The 21157-nt window shown below is 35.9% G+C and overlaps 2 protein-coding genes and 1 pseudogene across 2 annotated transcripts in view; all 3 read left to right on the top strand.

Moving 5' to 3' along the window:
* LOC110269232 (uncharacterized) overlaps positions 1 to 11870 on the top strand; it is a 29435-nt gene extending 17565 nt beyond the window's left edge. Inside the window, exons 2-6 of the mRNA XM_088491868.1 lie at positions 96 to 280; positions 752 to 844; positions 935 to 1042; positions 1130 to 1519; positions 11424 to 11870. Coding sequence (XP_088347994.1) covers positions 96 to 280; positions 752 to 844; positions 935 to 1042; positions 1130 to 1519; positions 11424 to 11870 — 1223 coding nt within the window. The remainder of the gene's footprint in view (positions 1 to 95; positions 281 to 751; positions 845 to 934; positions 1043 to 1129; positions 1520 to 11423) is intronic.
* Positions 11871 to 12689: 819 nt separating this feature from the next.
* Positions 12690 to 13501, top strand: LOC110268239 (protein HIGH CHLOROPHYLL FLUORESCENCE PHENOTYPE 173, chloroplastic-like). Its single transcript, XM_021114135.2, has 3 exons — positions 12690 to 12935; positions 13045 to 13249; positions 13404 to 13501. The coding sequence occupies exons 1-3, from the start codon at positions 12690 to 12692 to the stop codon at positions 13499 to 13501; spliced, it is 549 nt and encodes a 182-aa protein (XP_020969794.1).
* Positions 13502 to 15225: 1724 nt separating this feature from the next.
* On the top strand, positions 15226 to 15950 carry LOC107620704 (protein SINE1-like; annotated as a pseudogene).
* The last annotated feature ends 5207 nt before the right edge of the window (positions 15951 to 21157 follow it).

Raw genomic sequence — 21157 nt, 5'->3', positions numbered from 1 at the left:
AGACTCTTCTATTATTATGAAATGTCGATTATTTTAAATATAGGAAGGTGCGTATAACACTGTTGATATCATGCAGACCAAGTTTATCCTCCCAGATAGTGGAGAAAAGTGGGTGATCCAAGCAATTCGGGATGCTTGGAAGCGGTTCAAGGGAAAGATTAAGCAGAAGCACTTTGTTCCCTTTGATACCATCGAAGATATGGTGAAAAATCGACCGACACAAGTTCCAGAAAGTCAATTCATAAAATTGATCTATTATTGGAGTCATCCTACAATCCAGGTAAAATAGTTGGTACTTTAATCGCAAATATATTACTGTTTGTTAAGACATAAGCAAAATAATGAAAATTCAATTGATAATGTGGGAATCTGTCCTCTTTCATGCTGTATAAACACATATCCATTCTGATGTAGGTTCTTGAACTGAATTGAATTTTCTTAGGATATATTGCTGCCAGTTCCATTCTGAACTTCTGAATTTGTGTATTTACAATTCTATTTTTGTAATTTTAAGTTGCTGCAATTCTATTTTTTGCAATTCCATTCTGAACTCCCAGATAGGGTTTGCTGTAATTTTAAGTTGCTGCAATTCTATTTTCTATAGTTCTGTTTTGTGCAATTTTGTTTTATGCAATTCTATTCTGTGTAATTATATCTGCTGCTATTCTGGTTGTTGTAATTTTGTTTGCTGAAGCAAAATTTAATTATATTGTTCTCTGTTTCTATGTGCTAACTTTTTATTAAATTATAGTCAATAAGTGAAAAAAACAAGAAACATAAAGAACAGCAAAAGTTTCCACATCGCATGGGGCCAATCAATTTCAGAAGAGTACGTGTGGCTCTGGTATACTTATTTAATATTTGTGCTGGGATTTGTTTAATTAATTTTAGTTATGTTGTTATAGACTTACTTATTTAAGGCTTTATTTTGTAGCGCGCGACAAAGGAAACAAATGAGGAACCAAAAAGGTTTGAAATGTTCCTTGCTACTCGAACAAGTCGGAAAAGGAAGGAAGTTGATCAGGAAACACAAGATGCAATTGTATGAGAGTTCATTGAATTACTAATGATTATAAATCAAATTTAGGATACGGTAACTAATTCTATTTCAAATGTTTCTTTTAATTAGGATGAATTCCAAAACCGGCAAGCTGCTGGTGAAACAGATGAGGAAGCTTTTGAGTCTTTATTTGGAAAAGAACAACCAGGTCGGGTTAGGTGCTATGGAAGATCAGTTACACTAAGTGACTTAAAAAAGTATGCAAAAATTTCTGAACTCAAGCAACAGCACCAAGAGGAAGTCACATCTTTGAAGGCTGAACTTGGAGACATGAAGGCCAAACAGCAGCACCAAGAGGCTGACCTTCATGGATTGCGAAATATGATTAAGTTACTAGTTCAGCGATCTGAACCTGGAATGAGGCCGGAAGAAATTGAAGCTTTGTTACAAGATGCCCAACACTCTCCAATTGATGCAAATAGCGCTCATGGATCAACACATATTCCAAACATAAATATGGTATGACCAGTTTTTTCTTATTCCCTAATATTTGTTTATATATTGTTAATTGTTAATTAGGATTCTGAATATCTACTGTTGAGTTTAAAACTTTTATTTGTTAGAACTTAGGAGGATGCCAAATCTTTTTAATTTGAACTGAAATTGAAGAAGATGGAAGCTGTGATTTGGTTTTTCTGGTTTTGTTTTTTCATTATGTAATTTTATTATTATTGTTATCAGGATGGAAGCTGTAATTTTTCTAGTTTTTCTAATTTTTCTGGTTTTGTTTTTTCATTATGTAATTTCATGCAAAGTTTGAGCTTCTTATAATGTTAAAATAAAAAGGAAGAAAAATGTTATTATGCGCTGCTTGTCACTTGCACAATGCACTTGAGTTTCTGATTTTAGTTCCCATTTAGTATGAAGTTGTGTTAGTCCGTTTTTTAGTTATGTCCTTTATGGTGACTTATAGTATCCCCTGAATATGATTGTTATTTTAAAGCAAAATACTTTGGTTTATTTAATTATTTATTCAAGCATAGTATGGTTTTGTTTCTTATTTTATGTTTTTGGTGATATGAAAAGAAGAGTAATTTCAATTATCCTATGCCGCTCGGATATTGTATGTGTTATTAATCTGTTAATTACTTTTTTCTTGTTGTACTTTTTCAAATTATAATTATTTTTCTATATAATTATGCAAGATAATTCTGAAGATGCGAGTGAAGATTGAGATGCTTATCATGATGGTTTATTGACGAATATGGAAATTGAAAGATGTATGGTTGATGATGATGTCTTTTATTAGAAGCTAAGATACATTTATATGATATAATATTTTGATTTTTCCTAGTTTATTAGTAGTAAACTCTAAGTGCATTATATGAGTATACTTATTCTAGTTTGAGATGTATGAATACTCAAAATTATGATCATCCCAATATTTTTGGTTCATTATATGATTATATTTTGTTTCAGTATAATTTTTATTATTTAAAGATTATTGTATGGTATTATTATATATGTATTCATTTTTATTTTATAATAATTAACTAATTTAATTAAAAATACAGGATTATATATATAATTATATTCTCAAATATTAGATTTTAGATAAAAAAATTGTTAGAAATTTCTGTTTATATATATATATATATATAAACAGAAATTTTTTAAAAAAAATGAGGGACAAAAGGCTACACTTATATAGAGTAGCTATAGGTATACTATTTGCTACATTTATAAAGTGATGCAGTAGCCCTGAAAAGTGTAGCCTTAGGTCCTGAACAGCATCACTTAAAAAGCGTACCCTATTCTCAAAGGCCAGAAGCGTAGCCTTTGATACAGAAAAGTGTAGCCTTTGAGAATAGACAACACTAGTATAGGCATCGCCTACAAAAGTGACTCCGAAGCCTAAAAAGCGTAGCCTTTTCCTAAGGCATCATTTTTTTTCGTTTTTGGCTACACTTTTTAAGTGTACCTGAATGGGTGTTTTTCTTGTAGTGTCTAAACCTAATCTTAATTCTAGAGAGAAGTGAGAGCCTCTCTCTCTAACTAAAACTAATCCTAAAACTTAAACTATGACTAATGATCAAAGTATGTTAATTTCCCTTCAATACTTGGTTTAAATAGCATCAGAAATGAGTTGGATTGGGCCCACAAGGCTTTAGAATTCGCTGGCCACGAGTTGCATTAAGTAAATCATGTGGCACCATCGGCGCGTACGCGTACTGTGCATGTGCGCACCCCTATGTGCGATTCAACTATGACAAATCTTATATCATTTCGAATCCCCGGATGTTAGCTTTCCAACGCAACTGGAACTGCATCATTTGGACCTCTGTAGCTCAAGTTATGGTCGATTGAGTGCGAAGAGGTCGACTTGATAGCTTTTGCGATTCTTTCATTTCTTCATGAGTTCTCCATTTTTACATGCTTTTCCTTCATTCCCTTGATCTAATCTTTCCCTCCTAAATCTGAAATCACTTAACAAACATATCAAGGCATCTAATGGAATCAAGGTAAATTAAATTTAGCTATTTTAAGACCTAAAAAGCATGTTTTCACTCTTAAGCACAATTAAAGGAGAAGTTATAAAACCATGCTATTTCATTGGATAAATGTGGGTGAAAGGTTATAAAATCCTCTAAATTCAATACAAGATAAACCCTACAAATGGGGTTTATCAACCTCCCCACACTTAAACCAAGCATGTCCTCATGCTTAAACCAAGAAGGATAAGAGAAGGGGTATGGACATTTATTCAATGTAAATAACCTAAATGCATCTATCTATATGAATGCAACTAAATGCAAAATGATTCTACCTACTTGGTTAAAAAATAAATCAATCTTCCAAGAGCATGTATAAATGGGTAGGGCTAAGGTCATATGACGACTCATGAATCCTACCAATTCAAATATCAAAATGAAGTTCAAATAGACTTGCAAGAAGAACGCTCATGAAATGAATACCGGGGTCCCAAACCTTGTTCTTGCACCCATCTTCCCGTTGACTACCATAGTTAAATTTGGGTGACAAGGCTTGTGAATTCTCAATTAAGCATCCAAACATTCTCCTAGACCCATGCAATTTGGTTCTACACCAACCGTTGCTATTCAACTTTGAGCACGCAACCATCATGAACTTAGAGTGATGTTTTCAACCACTACACAACTCTCTCCTACTCTTAACTCCACAAAGAGCTCTAAGTTGACCATCATTTTCAATCAAACCATATTCAAGTGAGAAAGCAATGCTTAGGGATAATAATTTTACCCATTTGAATGTTGTGTTGGATGGTGACTTAGGAAGGGGGACCTCCCCACACTTAGCCATTGCGAGGTCCATTCCCTTGTGGTCTTTCTTGGCTACCTCCACCTCTTCACAAGCTTCTACAATTTCAACCTCTTCCTCTTGGTAGCTTCCTTCCAATTCAATCTTTTCTTCATTGCTTACCAACGGCATGGAAGGTTGTGCATCTTTTTCTTTGATCTCAATTTCAAGCCCAATAGGAGAGGATTCAATTGTAGATAAGAAATTCTCAATGATTGAATCCATCTCTTGATCAACCTCTTCCAATCTTTTATCACTCATACTATGCCTTCGAGGTTGTGCATTATCCTCCTCAACATCATTTTCAAGTTCAATGGAAGAAAGTTCAACAACTTCCACAAGATCATCAACAATATCACTTGGTGTGGAAGTGTTCTCAAGCTTGAAATCCACCTCTTGTTTAACTTCCTCTAACTCTTCAACCACTTCTTCTTCTTCAACAATCTCTTCCTCCTCCACTTGTTGCAAGACATACCCCATCTCCTTGTACTTATGTTGGGATTCTAAAATCTCATTCATACTCTACTCTTCGGTTGATTTCTCACATTCATCCGTGGAGGTGCTTTTCTTGTTGCATGAGTCCCGTGAGTCCAAGGCGGCTTTAATTTTGGCAAGGTTAGCCTCGATAACTTCATTCATCCTTTGGGCTTTTTCTTGCTCCTTTTGACGGATTATTGCTTGAAGCTGATCCATTGCTTCCTTGAGACGATCCATTGGCTCTTGTTCCACTTGGCTAGTATAAGTAGGATCATATTGCTCTTGAATTTATGGGTATGGGTATTCTTCCATAGAGGGTTGTGGTGGAACGGGGAATTCATTTTGTGGTTGAAAGTTATCATACATGGGAGGTGATTCATCTTGGTAAGGATAGTGAAGTGGTGGTTCTTGAGGGTATTGGTGGTGGAATTGGGGTGGTTCTACATATGGTTCATATGGCTCATAAGGTGGTTGGTATGGTGGGTAAGGATTAGGGTAATATGGAGGTGTTTGGTGAAAAGGGGCTTATGAGTAAGGTGGTTCAAAATTATGTTGAGGAGGTAGTTCATAGGCATATGGTGGTGGTTGTTGACAATCACAATAAGGGTCACCACATCCATTAGATTGATATGCATTAGGATTAGGATTATACCCATAAGAATCCAGAGGTTGTTGTTGCCAAGAAGGTTGATCAATCCCTTGAGGCTCCTCCCATCTTTGATTGTTCCATCCTTGATGCACATCCTCATTGTAGCTCCCATTTCCTACAACATAATTTGAACCAAACTCATAGCCAAAGTGGTGAGAATTCATAATAGCAAGAGAAAATAAAAACAAAACTAGTAAGAACTAATAAAAACTAACTCCTAAAACAAGCAAAAACTAGCAAAGAAGCATATTACCATATATACAATAGCCAATAACATAACACCATTGTAATTCCCCGATAACGGCGCCATTTTGATGAAGAGAATTAGTTGATGGTCTAGATTTTCTTCTTATAGAAATAATAACTTTGTTGTAAGCATAGCTCCAAACCAACAAACAATTCTCACATAAAAAATTTGAGTTTTCACAAGTAACAAACCCAAATAAGAATTAACCAAAGTATTTAGACCTCGGGTCGTCTCACAAGGAATTGCAATGAAGTGCTCAATTATTGGCTATGAAGAAACAAAGGGGTTTGATTTTATATTTTTGCAAGAAAATAAATGACAAGAAAGTAAAATAACAAGAACTAATAAAATAAGGGAAAAGAACTCTTGGCTAGGACATGGGAAATTGAGATCACCATCCTTGTCTACAAACTATACATTGATAATTATAAGGAACCGAGCTCATTAGGTCTACTCACTAAAGCCTTAAGTACGCAATGTCTACTCCTAGGCTTGGAGTACTAATAAGCCCCATATTTAGGGTTTATCTTGTGTTGAATTTAGAGGGTTTTATCAACCTTTCTCCCAATGAAATAGCATGGTTTTGTGAATTCTCCTTTAATTATACTTAAGAGTGAAAACATGCTTTTTAGGTCCTTAATTGTTTAATCTTGATTTACCTTTGACTCCATTAGATGCCTTGATATTCTTGTTAAGTGATTTCACATTTAGGAGGCAAAGATTGGTTCAAGGGAATGAAAGAAAAGCATGTAAAAATGGAGAACTCATGAAGAAATGAAGGAATCGCAAAAGCTGTCAAGCCGACCTCTTCGCACTTAAACGACCATAACTTGAGCTACAGAGGTCCAAATAATGCGGTTCTAGTTGCGTTGGAAAGATAACATCTGGGACTTCGAAACAATATAAGATTTGGCATAGTTGCTATACGTATGGTGATGCGTACGCGCAATGTACGTACACGCGTCGTTGCTGCCATATGACCCACTTAAAGCAATACATGGCCAGCGAATTCTAAAGTCTTGTGGGCCCAATCCAACTCATTTTCGATACTATTTAAGCCAAGGATTGAAGGGGAATCAACATACTTTAGATACTTTCACACTTTAGTTTAGTTTAGGTTAGTTTTGGAGGGAAAGTTAGTTTTTAGAGAGAGAAGCTCTCACTTCTCTCTAGGATTAGGAATTAGGATTAGGATTAGTTCTTAGATCTAGGTTTTCATTCATGCTCTCTACTTCTTCTTCTTCCCAATTCTTTGTTGTTGCATTTATGATTCCTCTATTCTTTTGTTGTAATTTCTTTTATGTTGTTTCTATGCTTGATTGTAGATGTACTCTTGTTCCTTCTATTTTCTTCCAATTCAATTTGAGGTAATTCATAATAATTGTATTTCTTTTGATTGTTGTTATTAATTCCTTGCAATAAGTAGTTGTTAGATTTCATTGTTGTTATCAATTTACTTTGCTTTCCTCTTATGCCTTCCAAGTGTTTGATGAAATGCTTGGTTGGATTTTAGTGTAGATTTTGTTTCTCTTGGCCTAGGTGGAGTAATTAGTGACACTTGAGTTATCTAATTCCCTTGTTGATTGATAATTAGATGTTGCTAATTGATTTGGATACCACTAAAGCTAGTCTTTCCCTTGGGAGTTGGCTAGGACTTGTGGAATCAAGTTAATTCATCTACTTGACTTTCCTCCATGGTTAGAGGTTAACTAAGTGGTAGCAATGGATAATTTGTGGTCACAATTGAGGAGGATAACTAGGATAGGACTTCTAGTTCTCACACCTTGCCAAGAGCTTTGTTAGTTGTTAGTTTATTTCCTTTGCCATTTATATTTCTTGCCTATTATTCCAAAAACCCCAAACAATACCTCATAACCAATAACAAGAACATTTGTTTGTAATTCCTAGGGAGAACGACCTGAGGTTCAATACTTCGGTTTATAAATTTAGGGGTTTGTTACTTGTGACAAACAATCTTTTGTATGAAAGGACTATTGTTGGATTAGAAACTATACTTGCAACGATAATTCAATTGTGAATTCTAGTTCTCAATAGTGAATTCTAGACCACACAAAATTCAACTTATCAAGTACGTCAATTGGCTTGATCAACATCAATCCATAAGTCCCAACCTAGCTACTAATTAACTTAGTAGTAGTGTAGAGTCAATGGTTATCAAATTGATCCCCGAGGGTTCTAGAATTATCAATTCAATGAAGCCCAAGGACTCAAGATCACTCAATCCCCTTAGCCTAGGCCAAGAGTAAAAAGAACTACTCAAAAACTAGAGAAAACATTTTAAGATCAACATAAAAGAAACATGGAAACATAAAATTGCATTAAAAGAAATCAAGATCCAACAATGGTTCATCAACATAAAAGAGAGCAAAACAAGAGATTAACAAGAGAAACTAAGAAGATTAAGACAATAGAACACTAAATTATAAAGAGAATTGAAATCAAAACAAGAATTGAAAGAGAAATTTGAGAGTGATTAACCTAACTTTATCCTAATTTCTATCCTAAATCTAGAGAGATGAGAGAGCCTCTCTCTCTAGAATTCTACCATAAAACATGATGAAAACTAAACTATGACTACTTGGTTCATTCCTCCTTCAATCCTTGGGGTCAATAGCATCAAAAATGAGTTGGATTGGGCCCAAAAATAGCTAGAAATCGCTGGCCACGATTTCACTTTTGTGAATCACGCTGATCCATCGGCGCGTACACGTACAGTGTGCGTACGCGTCCTTAAGCGCGAAGCAACTATGGCAAATTTTATATCATTTTGAATCCCTGGATGTTAGTTTCCAACACAACTAGAACCACCTCATTTGGACCTCTGCAGCTCAAGTTATGGTCGATTGAGTGTGAAGAGGTCAGGCTTGACAACTTTGCGATTCTTTCATTTCTTCATGAGTTCTCCCACTTTGCATGGTTTTCCTTTATTCCTTCAATCCAATCTTTGCCTTCTAAACCTGAAATCACTTAACAAACATATCAAGGCATCGAATTAAATTAAAGTGAGTTAAATTTAGCTATTTTAAGGCCTAAAAAGCATGTTTTCACAATTAAGCACAAATTTGGAGAGAATTACAAAATCATGCTATTTCATTGAATAAATGTAAGAAAAGTTGATAAAATCTTCCAAATTAAGCACAAGATAAACCACAAAACTGGGGTTTATCAAACCACCAACATACAGCCGGCCATAGAAGAAGCCATGCGTGTTTGGAGAAGAAGACAATAGGAAAGCAGAGATTCAGACGACAGAGCATCTCCGGAACCTCAACCTGTTCCTCATTTCTGAATCACAAGTATCATTCATTTCATGTTATTTACTTTTCATAAACAAAATCATTCATATCATTTGAATCTCCTGACTAATATTTACAGGATAACCATAGCTTGCTTCAAGCCGGCAATCTCCGCAAGATCGACCCTTACTCACGTAAGGTATTACCTGGACGACCCAGTGCACTTGCTGGTTAGTTGTACCGGAGTTGTGAAAAGTGTGATTACAATTTCGTGCACCAGGCTTCTCCGTCGACTTTTTTTGAAGAAAGTGACATCAATGTGAAGAGGAGGAAGATACGAACACTTTAATCGGTTCCAATTTTTTATGGGAGTTACGAATCACAAGAAATCAGGTTCAGAAGATTTTTGGTGCCATGGTTTCTCATTCTTCTCACTCACGACATTCTCTCTCTTTTTATTTCTTTTGTGGTTTCATTGAATGAGATGCAAATGATGATGATTAATGGTGATCATGATGACTAATATGGTTTGGTGACACATGGGGGTTGGGTGTTGCATTTTTGGGCTATTGAGTCAGCGATTCAAATTATAAATATCTTAAACGGATAATTATGAAAACTGCATATATTAAAACTCAAATAATAATATATAGGGTCAAATATATATAAGTTACTAATATAAATGATATTAATAATTAAATGATAAATGGTATATTATGGAGTATTAGCAACTCTAAGTCCATCAAAGAGTATCGATATTTACTTATATCGGTGGATATCGAACTTAATAATAATAATATTATTATTTCCTAAACTCTATTATAATTAGAGCAAGTGAAATAAATAAATAACATAATAATAAGATTATATTACTATTTATTTTACTTCGGAGTTGGAAGTTGACTCGACAAAATAAAACTAATTGCTGAAAATAACATCTTTCGAAAAACATCGTGTTGGCATAAAAATTTGGGTTATTACATATCTTGTGGGGTGTCTTCATTTTCAAAATCTACTACATCTTGGGGATTATCATGCCCCTCGTCATACTCGACAATCTTAGCAATCCTTTTAACTTGTCTGACCAATTGATCATATTTTAAATTACTATCAGTTGTAATAGGATTTAAAATGGTAGTCATTTGTTGTGTTAGCAAATTTACTAAATTATGATGGCTTTCACCTATGTATTGTCGAAAAAAAGCCATCAATCTTATACTATTCGATGTCAAACAACCTTGATAATCCTGACTCATGTTAGAAAAAAAGAATGATAGTTGGTTATTTACTGCAGCTAGGGTACTTCAAAATCGACTGGGAGGCACACAATTTTTCTCTACTAATGGTATTGTAGTTATAGGAGGAAGACCAAAATGGGGGCCACCTTGTAGTTACTAGTGATTGATTTTGCACTAGTGCAATTCTAGGTCATGGATTGCACCCAGGAGCCCCAGAATTTGCATTAAACTGGGCCATGCTTTCTCCAGAATTATTCCTAATTTTATTCATGACACTATGAAGATAAATAATTTTGACACAATAAACGAAAAACTGTCCTACCGGACGTGCCAATTTGTTATACAAATTTTTAGCAAATATTTGATCGTCAGTTCGATATCTATTATCTGGGAGCAAAAACTACTCTTTTGTGAGTACCAGTTTTATCATGCATCAAAGTCTTCCATTTTTTTCATGAACAAGAAGATATTTTTTGTTGTTTTCTTTTAAAGAGACTAAAGAAATAGAAATCAATTTAACTTGCAAATTGAAATAACTGAATGTAAAGTTTGCTGTAAATGCAAATAAAAGAAAATGATAACAAATTCTAAAATATAAAATGACAGAATCCAAATTTGAAATTAAAGTAAATTGCATAATTTTAAAGTGTAGAATTCAAAAGAACAATGAAAGAAATAATGGAAGGAGCCCAACAGAAAATGCACTCGTGATAGACTCAGAAAGTCGTTGGGGATGTGAGCGTGTGAGAGTATTTTCGGAAGAAGAATTCCAACCCTTTGCTCTTCGGTTGCTTCCCTATTTATAGACACATTTGACTAATCCTCTCTTGACACATCGCGATATACAGTTGTCTCGTCAATAGTCGTTTCCTCCAAAGACACTCCGCTCTCTACCATATCAACCTCCTCTCACTACCAGAAAATTAGTTATTACAGACGGATATTTCCGATGGATTTTATCCCACGGAAATACAAACGGAATTATAGAGGGATTTTTTGTCGGAAAACAAAAAAAATGAATTAGCATAAATTACAGACGGAAAAGAAAATCCGTCGATAATTCCGTCGGCAAAACTAATTTTTTTTTTCATGAAAAATGATTACAGACAGAAAATCTGTCTGTAATTAAATGAACAAAACACTGCGTTTTATTAAATTATTACAGACGGAAAATCCGTCTGTAATTTAAAATTTTCCGTCAAAAATATTAATATTTTAGGTTTATGATAGTTGGGGGTTAAGTTCATGCCCGAGCTCTGAAATCAAACCTAGCATTTCCCACAGCGCCACCGCCGACGAGCTTCTTCTTCTCCTTTCCTCACCCACAACGCCACCGCCGGCCACTCTAACCGCCGCAGCTACCTTCTTCTTCTCCTCTTCTTTAAACACTGAACCAGTAGAATACAACCCCTGTCTCTCTCGTTCTTTCTCGTTCGCAGAACAAAGCAAGCTCAAGCTCCACCACCGCCGCGCCTCTCTCTCCTTTTATCCCCCTCAGTTCTGGCTCGCATACCTTCGCGCAAGCCCTAGCTCCGTGGTGACCAAAATCGGTTCCACCGTCAGCCGTGGTTCCACCTCTCTCTTTCCCCTTGTTCGAACCGATAGGGTGCGTGAACTAGGGTTTTGGTTTTGTGGCAGTGGTTGTTCATCGGAGAGCCACTGGTGATGCTCCTATTATCAAGCATTCTAAATTCAAGGTGATCTTTGTAATGGTAGCATTATATTTTTCCCAGACTTCAACTCAAAATTCATATGATTTTTTTTTGCTTATCGTAATCGCTGTGCTTTCTCATTGCTTATTGTGATCTATGTGCTTTTTCAGTTTCTTTTTTAGTTTCTAATTCAAACTTTTGATTGAGGACTATGATTTGTTTGAATCTGAATTATAATTGTTTACAATATTTTGTCAGTATTAGTTTGGGTTAGCTACTTGACTCATCTTAATAGTTACACTGTAATTTGATGATCGACCTTCTATTCGAGTCTGCATTCATGATTTTCTTTGTGGAGGCGAACATATGTTGGATTATCTGTGAATTTTTTTTTTGTAATATAGTTTCTACATTATTGAAGCTATGTTAACTTCTTTTACATTCATTTCAGGATTGCAAAAGCTTTCCTTACTAAACACCTGTCGAATGGTAGAAAAGATGTGTTGGCTTGGTGTGGATGACAAAGGTGAGTACATATAATATATCTCTAACTCATACAATCTGCTATCTAATGTTATCCATTACATTTAGTGAGTGCTAGTAATGTATGATATATGTATTGAGTCAAAACGAAGAAACAGATAACAGGTGGCAATGTTTATGTTTGTATATATGTGTATAATATGAGGGCAAAACAAGGAAAATGTGGATCAATATCTATAAAATCACACACTCATGTGGAATATCATTGCTGATAATTGCTTTAGATTTTGTCCAGCATAATTGGTCTACTTTAATTCGATTTGGCCTATTTTTTGGTCTTGCTCTACTTCATGACTTCAGTTAATTCTTTTTCTGCATTAAAGGCTTTGGTAAGGAAAGCAGATCAGGAGGTAGTGGACATGCTCCCAAGGTCGGTTGAGATAGTGATTGGGGAAGTTGGCGATCCAGCAACCCTCAAGGCTGCTATAGAAGGCTGTAATAAAATAATCTATTGTGCTACTGCCCGCTCTACCATTACAGGTGATCTCTTCAGAGTTGATCATCTAGGAGTTTATAATCTCTGTAAAGCATTTCAGGTGTGACTCAATTCCTTAAAACCACTTCCCTTATGCCAAGGTGTTGCATGTATGCAAGCATGTCTTCTCTAATGTGGTTTATTTATCAGTGCTTATGTTTGATTTTCAGGATTACAACAATAAATTGGCCCAGTTGCATGCTGGTAAAAGCAGTAAAAGCAAGCTTGTGATTACCAAATTCAAATCTTTGTCTTCATTGGATGGTTGGGAAGTTCGACAAAGAACTTACTTCCAGGATGTAGTTGCCACAAAATATGATGGAGGGATGGATGCTAAGTTTGAGTTCACTGAGAATGGAGAGGCTGTTTTCTCAGGTATGGTGGATCTTAATGAATATTTTTAGCTAGGATTTTTGGCTGTATTGCTTACAAGAGAAGATTCATACGCTACTACTTTTAATGTAAACAGGGATTCCAAAAATTTTCCTTCAAGTTTTGACCCTATATATTCTTTTGTTGTTACTTTTAGGGTATGTCTTCACTAGAGGAGGGTTTGTGGAACTGTCCAAAAAGCTTTCTCTACCTCTAGGTTCCACTCTTGACAGGTACTGGATACCGAATAAATAATTATTTTGTTTTGTATTTCTGATTTGGATGAATAAATAATAATGAATTACTACCGAATAAAACCTCGACTACTGTTGGCCATTGGATGAAATAGCATCAATAAAAAATAATAAGTGCAAAAAAGCATTTTGTGGTGCAATAATAATGTAAAGATATATAATCCATTTACATTATCTTAGGTGACATGGAATTAAGTGGGATCTATATTACATGCGCTTTGTGAAATAATAATGTCAAATCTGTTATGGAACATTTATCATGAACAAATTAAAGTAGCTTTATATTGGTAATATATTAGCCAAAAAATACATACTATATAGATAGATGGTTTGCAAATTGTTTATGTTAACTGAATGGGAAAATATACACCTATCAATTACCAAGTGAATTACTAAAAGAGAATAGTGAAAAAGTTACTGCAGAGAGTAGTGAGGTAGCGAGGTATAGTCGTATATAGAGGGTGTGGCCCCTGGTGTCGCGTGTCCTCATCTAATGATTTTTATTTTTAAAAAGTGACAGTGATAATTTGATTAATACTGCTATAGTTAGAGATGAGGCGTGTTAATAACGCGCATGTACTTTTTTCAACTGAAATAAACCCAATCAAACTGACACTCATCGCTGTCCTGGTTTATTTTGAGCTGCTTCTAATAATCCAGCCCCATTTATTTTGAGCAGCAAAACTTAAAGTGGAGTGGTCTCTTCACTCTTTCTCTTGATGTATACATAAATATTTATTTATATATGTACTTTACGTATTTGGCGTATGGTCTACTTTAATTTGTACTCATAATATTACCCAACCTTTACTTCATATATACCCTCTCATAATAAAAATCAAAATGTACTCCAATATCTTCTATTTGTGTGTTACACTGCAGACTGGGCAAGAAACTAATTTTGTTCTAGTTTCATGTTCGGGATTAGGAATTGAACCTTCTAGACAGTAAGGTTACAAGGTTAGGTCAATTTTGGTGTTAAAGGAAAGATTGAATTAAGGTTAGGTAGTGAGTAACTGAGTAAGTGACCTGATGACAAATGCTCAATTTTGGTGTCAAATATTTTGAATGAACCTGCAGGTTTTCAGCTTTTATCAATATCCAAGAATCAAAATAAGGTCATGACTCATGAAAAATGCTCTTGCAACATCTGTCAGCGAAATATTACAAACTTTCGAATATACTTACCAACGAGAAAAGAATTGGGGTTTGAACATCAACAATATCATCAACTTCAGTGCTTGACACATAAGTAAATGCCCTATTCACTCGCTGCAAGAAAATGCCTCCATGTTCTCAATAGTGACACTTGTTCTCAGACTCTTTTACCTTCTCCATTATTTTCTTACACCTCATTCACTCTCTTTCGTTGCCACCTCTTCCTTCCATTCAGCTCACATAACTGTGTGTGTCAAAACACGCACACAGAGCCATCCTCTCTGCATCATCATCATCTTCTTCTTCTTCTTCAAATTCAGGTGATTACTATTTTCTTGCTTCATTTTCCTACTGCTTTTCTTTTTGTTCTTTGCTGTTTCATTTATGTTTCTTTTACCAAGATAATTGTTGGAATAGAAAAAAAAGAGTCGTTGTTCTGACCCTCTTTTTCATAATTATTATTATTATTATTATTATTATTATTATTATTATTATTATTATTATTATTATTATTATTATCATTTCTACTTGCTGATATTTGTAGATGTTTGGTTCCAGAGTTCAGTAATGGAAAAGAATCTCAGCCCCGTGATGCAGCAAGAGCTGGCAAATCTTGACAAAGATCCAGATAGTCGCAAATCTGCCATGAAAGCTTTGAAATCATATGTTAAGGATTTGGATTGCAAGGCCATTCCTGTGTTTCTTGCAAAAGTTTCTCAGACCAAAGAAACCGGCTCTTTGTCTGGTGAATTCACAATTTCACTCTATGAGGTTCTTGCTAGGGTTCATCAAGTCAAGATTGTCCCCATGATAGACAGCATTATGGTGTCCATAGTTCAGACCTTAGCTTCAAGTGCAGGGTCTTTCCCTCTTCACCAGGCTTGCTCGAAAGTGGTTCTGGCTATTGCCAGATATGGAATTGAACCCACAGCCCCGGAAGACAAAAAGAGACAAATTATTCATTCCATTTGCAAGCCTCTTTGTGATTCTCTCTCTAGCTCCCAAGATAGTTTAACTTCTGGTGCTGCACTTTGCCTAAAGGCCCTGGTTGATTCAGATAATTGGCGATTCGCTTCGAGTGAAATGGTCAATAGGGTTTGCCAGAATGTTGCTGTGGGCCTGTGGCATTGGAGGGAAAGTCCACTCAAACCAATGCTCACATGGGTTTGGTTATGTCGCTGGTGAAGCGCAATGCTCTGGTTGTTGAAGCCTATGCAAGGTTGCTCATACAATCTGGACTAAGGATGTATCAACACATTTTGTTGATGTATAGTTGCTATTTATTATTATAGTTGATGTATCAATACACTTTATTTATTTTTTGAATTATATTGGCTTCCTTGTTTATAATATTTTTCTTTTAGTTTGATAATACAATAAATTTGTTTATTTTTTGAAATATTATAAATGTTCGAATACAAATTAGATAAAAAAATTTATTTATTAAATTTATATTTATTTTGTATGAAAAAGGGTGTATTTTGCTATGAAAAAATAAAAAAAAATTTACCTTACTCATGAATTTATAGACGGATTTTCTGTCTGTATTCAAAGTTTGAAAAATTCATTTGTAATTATCGACGGAAAATCCGTCAGAAAATCTGTCTGTAATTACAGACAAAAAATCTTTCGGAAAATCCGTCTGTAATTACAGACGGAAAATCTGTCGGAAAATTCATCTGTAATTACCGACAGAAAATCCGTCGAAAAGTTCGTCGTCTTAGGGAAATTGATGGAGAATTTACAGAGAAAAAATCCGTCGGTAACTGGTAAAAATCCGTAAAAAAAATCCGTCGGTAAATAATTTCCGACGAGGCTTTTACAGAGGGACAAAATCCGTCGGTAATTTCGTCGGTAACCAAAAATTCGTCTGTAATAAAGACTAAATCTGTCTATAAATCTGTCTGTATTAATCCATTTTCTAGTTGTGTCTTCGACCATATCCTTTTAATATGCCACAATTCCTTATTGATTTGATGCCTTGATACCAAAATATTCAAGCTTTTTGACGCTTCTCATCTATCTTTGATTGAATCTTTCTCGTCGACATCGATACCAAATGACAAGGACACACCTCTATCTTTGATCGAATATTTCTTGTCGATGTCTACACAAAATGACTTCAACCCAAATTTTATCGAGTAACAATTTTAATAGAGTACGTAGTTGAGTTCTTAACCGCTTCCAAAGAGGTTTCAATTTGTACTTGGAAGTTGATCGATAATGCAATATTTTTTGCACTTGGCAATCATTGAACTTTAAACTTATCGAATAGTGACTTGTCAAAGAGCTTAATAATATCTTGTCGAAAATATTATTTTTGATATAACATATATATATATATATATACATTATGTGTAATATGAAAACAAATTAATTATATTAATTTATGTGTTCATAGATTCTATACTTTGTGCTCTCAAAAAAAATGCTAAAAGCCTAAAAGATCCACACTTTTAATTAAAAATTAAAAAATTTGTTAATATTAGTTTAAATATAAGATAAATATAACAGAAAGAAAATATTAAATAACCAATATTTATCTCTTTTTGTTATTTTATATTTAAATTAACATTAACCAACTCTCTACTTTTTACACTAAAAATATTAGTTTTTTAATATTTTACTTAAAAAAAAGTTAAATATATTACTTAATATTAGTCTTATTTTATATTTATTAATTATTATAATAATTAATTAATATTAAATAAGATAAATTTGTTTTTTTGTCTTTTTAATATTTTCGGTATTTATAAATGATCTGCTTATGCAAATACAAATATGCATAGAAGGATAAATTCTTAGGCGGGATGTATGTTATCGAGAATTCACGTGCATATGAGATAGAGTACGATACCCGAAATAACGTAGAAACAATAAGAAAAGATGAATTGAAAACTAAGGAACAAGAAAGGAAAGTGATGAAAAGGGCGTGTGCAATAATATAGTAAGGGAAGAGTACAGTAGTAGTGAGTTGGAAAATTGATTGATTTCATGGATTAAGGAGCAGAAAGAGCGGGGAAGGAATACAAGATACTAGGCAGTCAAAGGAAGATTAACAGGCTGGAAACACGTGCATGCATGTCGACATTAGAGGAAGCTGTAGCGGCAATACACTGCCCGGTTGACCGCAGACAAAACGGTCACACACTTCCTCGTGCTTTGTCTCTTCCCATCCCCATGCCTGTCTCCTCTGCCATTTCTATCCTTCTCGCCTCTCCGTATTATATTCTTCTTGCACATCCCCCTCGTGCTTACAAGGTTAAGGATTGTGATTAACTTTTTAGTTGAAAGAATTGGAATAACAATCATCGAATTCAAACTCTTTTAATCGTAAATTTTTTTTTTATAGAATGTTATAAAATTTTGGGTTTTGATAACCTACATTCTAAAGTCACATTTTAAAGTACCATAAATAAAGGGTTAATCACAACAAATATTTTTAAAATATTTTAACATTGATAAAAATAATTCTCATTTTTTTTATTGTTAGTTGAATACTTTGTTAGTCGAAGAGTTTGTTAATTAAGGTGTTGTTAATTGAATTTTCAAAAATGTCGACTCGAGAAATAAATGTTGACAGAAGGGATCTCAAATTGATGTAGCTCATCGAAGAATAAAGTTGACAGACATATCAAGATTGATGATGTAATGCACAATGGCAGTTATTTAGCTTTGTATTTGGACACGAACAGTTATTTTTTGAATACTTTAGGAGTGACACGTGGCAGTATAAGATTAATCGGATTGGTGTATAAATTAATGATGCTAAAAAAAATAAAAGATTAAAATTGATCTTCAAAAAACATTCTCGAACACAGTGATACTCTAGTAAATTTTTAAGTCTACAACGAATTAATTTTTTATAAAATTTCTTCCATGTCTTTACATTTCTTTTTTCTAATTCTTGTAATTTCCATTCATGCAATTTATCTCTTTTTCACAAAGTCATTTTTCTTTTTTTTTTTTTTAATTTCGAATTGTCATTTTAATTCTAAAATCCTTCAAATTCATTGAAGGCACTTGTTTACTTTTCTTAATTTGAAGCATTTATCTCTCTTTAATTTCTTTCGTTCTCAATTTAAAGTTTGTTATTTCAATTTGCATTCCGTTTTTTCTTTTCCTTTCTCGTTGAATTCAAGTCCAAATTTTTAAAATTAGATCTTTGACAAATAAATAATTTGTTAAGATTTTGTGAATCTTAAATAAATTTTGTTAGATTTCTATTAAGATTTTTAATATTTTTATTTAATCTTTTATTTTTAACAATTAAATTAATAGAGATAAAAACTTAATGTTTGAATTTGAATTTATTTAATTCAGCTTTTAAAGCAACATTTTCTTCTTTAATTTCAAAGATTCACGCATGCACAAAAAAATAAATAAATAAATAAATAAAAATAATTTCCAATATAGTATAGGTCTTCCCTATATAAACTAATGTTTAATGTTTAATTACCTCTTCATGCGCCATAATCATATGCCTATGCCACGGTCATAAGGTAAAGTCATAACACAAACTAATTATTTCCTATCCTACCTATATATTACCTGCAAAATTATAGTATACTATCGAATACTTCATAGTGGCTAATTTTTTATATTGGGTTTTTATAGGTATTTTTCGTTAATATTATGATATTTTAGTATAATACAATGATATGAGATAAAAATAAAACGTTGAGTAGTGTTACGGCCTGGCCCAAACTCACGCGGATCAACCCGACCCGAGTTCTCGCCGGCCCAGTAATGCGCCCTCCACCCGACCCGGACACGCGTCTCGTACGGCTTGCACACAGCCGAAGGACAGCGCCCTTGAGGGTATGGGCCTGACCATTGAAGGGGCCCACTACTGACATGTATATAAGGGGGAGACTGGCTCTCCCCCCAAGGTACGTCACATTCTTACACCACCTCCTTTCCGCCTGCACATATCCTGACAAGAGCGTCGGAGTGTCTTTGCAGGTGGCACCCCCCCTCTACATACGAAGTGCTCGGGACCTCGCACACCCGGGACCAGGAAACCACGACCAGACGAGCCTCTCCACCATCCCAAGCGTTGACCTCAGGATCCTAACCCGAACCGTCCGGTACCCGACCTACCGAACATTGGCGCCGTCTGTGGGGAAGGTTCATGGATTTCGTGCTGGTCCAGACTGGGACAGGTTCCGAGGTAGCGCCTCCCATACTCGGGGGAGGCGCCGTCGCGACGGAATCCCGGCAACAGCAACGGTCGCCCCCGAGGGATGCGACACAGACTCACGAGAGACGCCCCTTCGGGGGGACGGGTGATAACCACGCCAGGATAATGCAAGAACTACGCCATAGAATGCAGGACTTAGAGCGCCGGCTAGCAGAAAGAGAGCGCGACCAACGCTCCCCAGAACGGAGCCCCACCCGTTCCCGTTCGAGGAGCCGCTCGAGGCGCACGCCGAGCCCCCAGTACGAGTCGGAGAGCACTGGGGGGCGAGTACGCCCCAGAAGGAGAAGTCGCGACCCCATCATCTACGCCCGACACGAAAGGCGGCGCACGTCGAACAGGGGCGACGAGGAAGCCCACCGCGAGAACAATGAGTCGAGAAGAACTACCCGAGGACCCGTCATAATAGGAGCGACCCCTTTCCACCGCTCTGTACTCGAGGTCCGACTACCAAAACACTTCGACAAACCGACAGACATGAAATATGATGGAACGCAAGACCCCCTGGAACACTTGACGGCCTTTGAGGCCAGGATGAACCTAGAAGGGGTGGGAGATGAGGTCAGATGCCGCGCCTTCCCAGTCACCTTAGCGGGCCCAGCAATACGGTGGTTTAACAACCTCCCGTAAGGCTCGGTGACCCAATTTTCCGACATCAGCCACGCCTTCTTGGCTCAGTTCACAACCAGGATTGTCAAAGCCAAACACCCGATTAATTTGCTGGGGGTAACACAGAGACCCGGAGAGCCGACCAGGAAGTACCTGGACCGTTTTAATGACGAGTGCTTGGAAATTGACGGTCTGACGGACTCAGTGGCAAGTTTGTGTCTAACGAACGGACTCTCGAATGAGGACTTCAGGAAACACCTCACCACAAAGCCCGTCTGGACAATGCAAGAGATCCAGTGCGTGGCCAAAGAATACATTAATGACGAGGAAGTCAGCCGGGTTGTGGCTGCCAATAAACGGCAGCCCGCCTACAACCAATCCCGGCACTTCGAAGCCAGAGAAAGACCAAAGGAACACGCCAGGGACGGCGGTCCGAGTAAACCACCCAAACCGTTCCCCCGAGTTGGGAAGTTCACCAACTACACCCCCCTCACGGCATCGATCACTGAAGTTTACCAACAGATAGCAGAAAAGGGGATACTGTCGAAGCCCCGACCACTAAAGGACAGGACGGGAGGAAACAAGAACCTCTACTGCGAGTATCACAATGGTTACGGGCACAAGACCCAAGACTGCTTTGACCTAAAGGATGCCCTCGAGCAAGCTATCAGGGATGGGAAACTCGCCGAC

Source organism: Arachis ipaensis, chromosome B10, assembly GCF_059453495.1.
Source record: "Arachis ipaensis isolate K30076 ecotype BB chromosome B10, ASM5945349v1, whole genome shotgun sequence".
Taxonomy (NCBI): domain Eukaryota; kingdom Viridiplantae; phylum Streptophyta; class Magnoliopsida; order Fabales; family Fabaceae; genus Arachis; species Arachis ipaensis.
Note: the sequence above shows the minus strand (reverse complement) of the source record. Positions and strands in the feature narration are given on the sequence as shown.

What these genes read in the sequence shown, in the direction of transcription:
- LOC110268239 (XM_021114135.2), top strand. Translation starts at nt 12,690, where the DNA reads ATGACTTCAGTTAATTCTTTTTCTGCATTAAAGGCTTTGGTAAGGAAA. An exon ending in ATCTCTGTAAAGCATTTCAG is followed by an intron (nt 12,936 to 13,044) that starts GTGTGACTCAAT and finishes TTTGATTTTCAG; the next exon opens with GATTACAACAATAAATTGGC. An exon ending in TGGAGAGGCTGTTTTCTCAG is followed by an intron (nt 13,250 to 13,403) that starts GTATGGTGGATC and finishes TGTTACTTTTAG; the next exon opens with GGTATGTCTTCACTAGAGGA.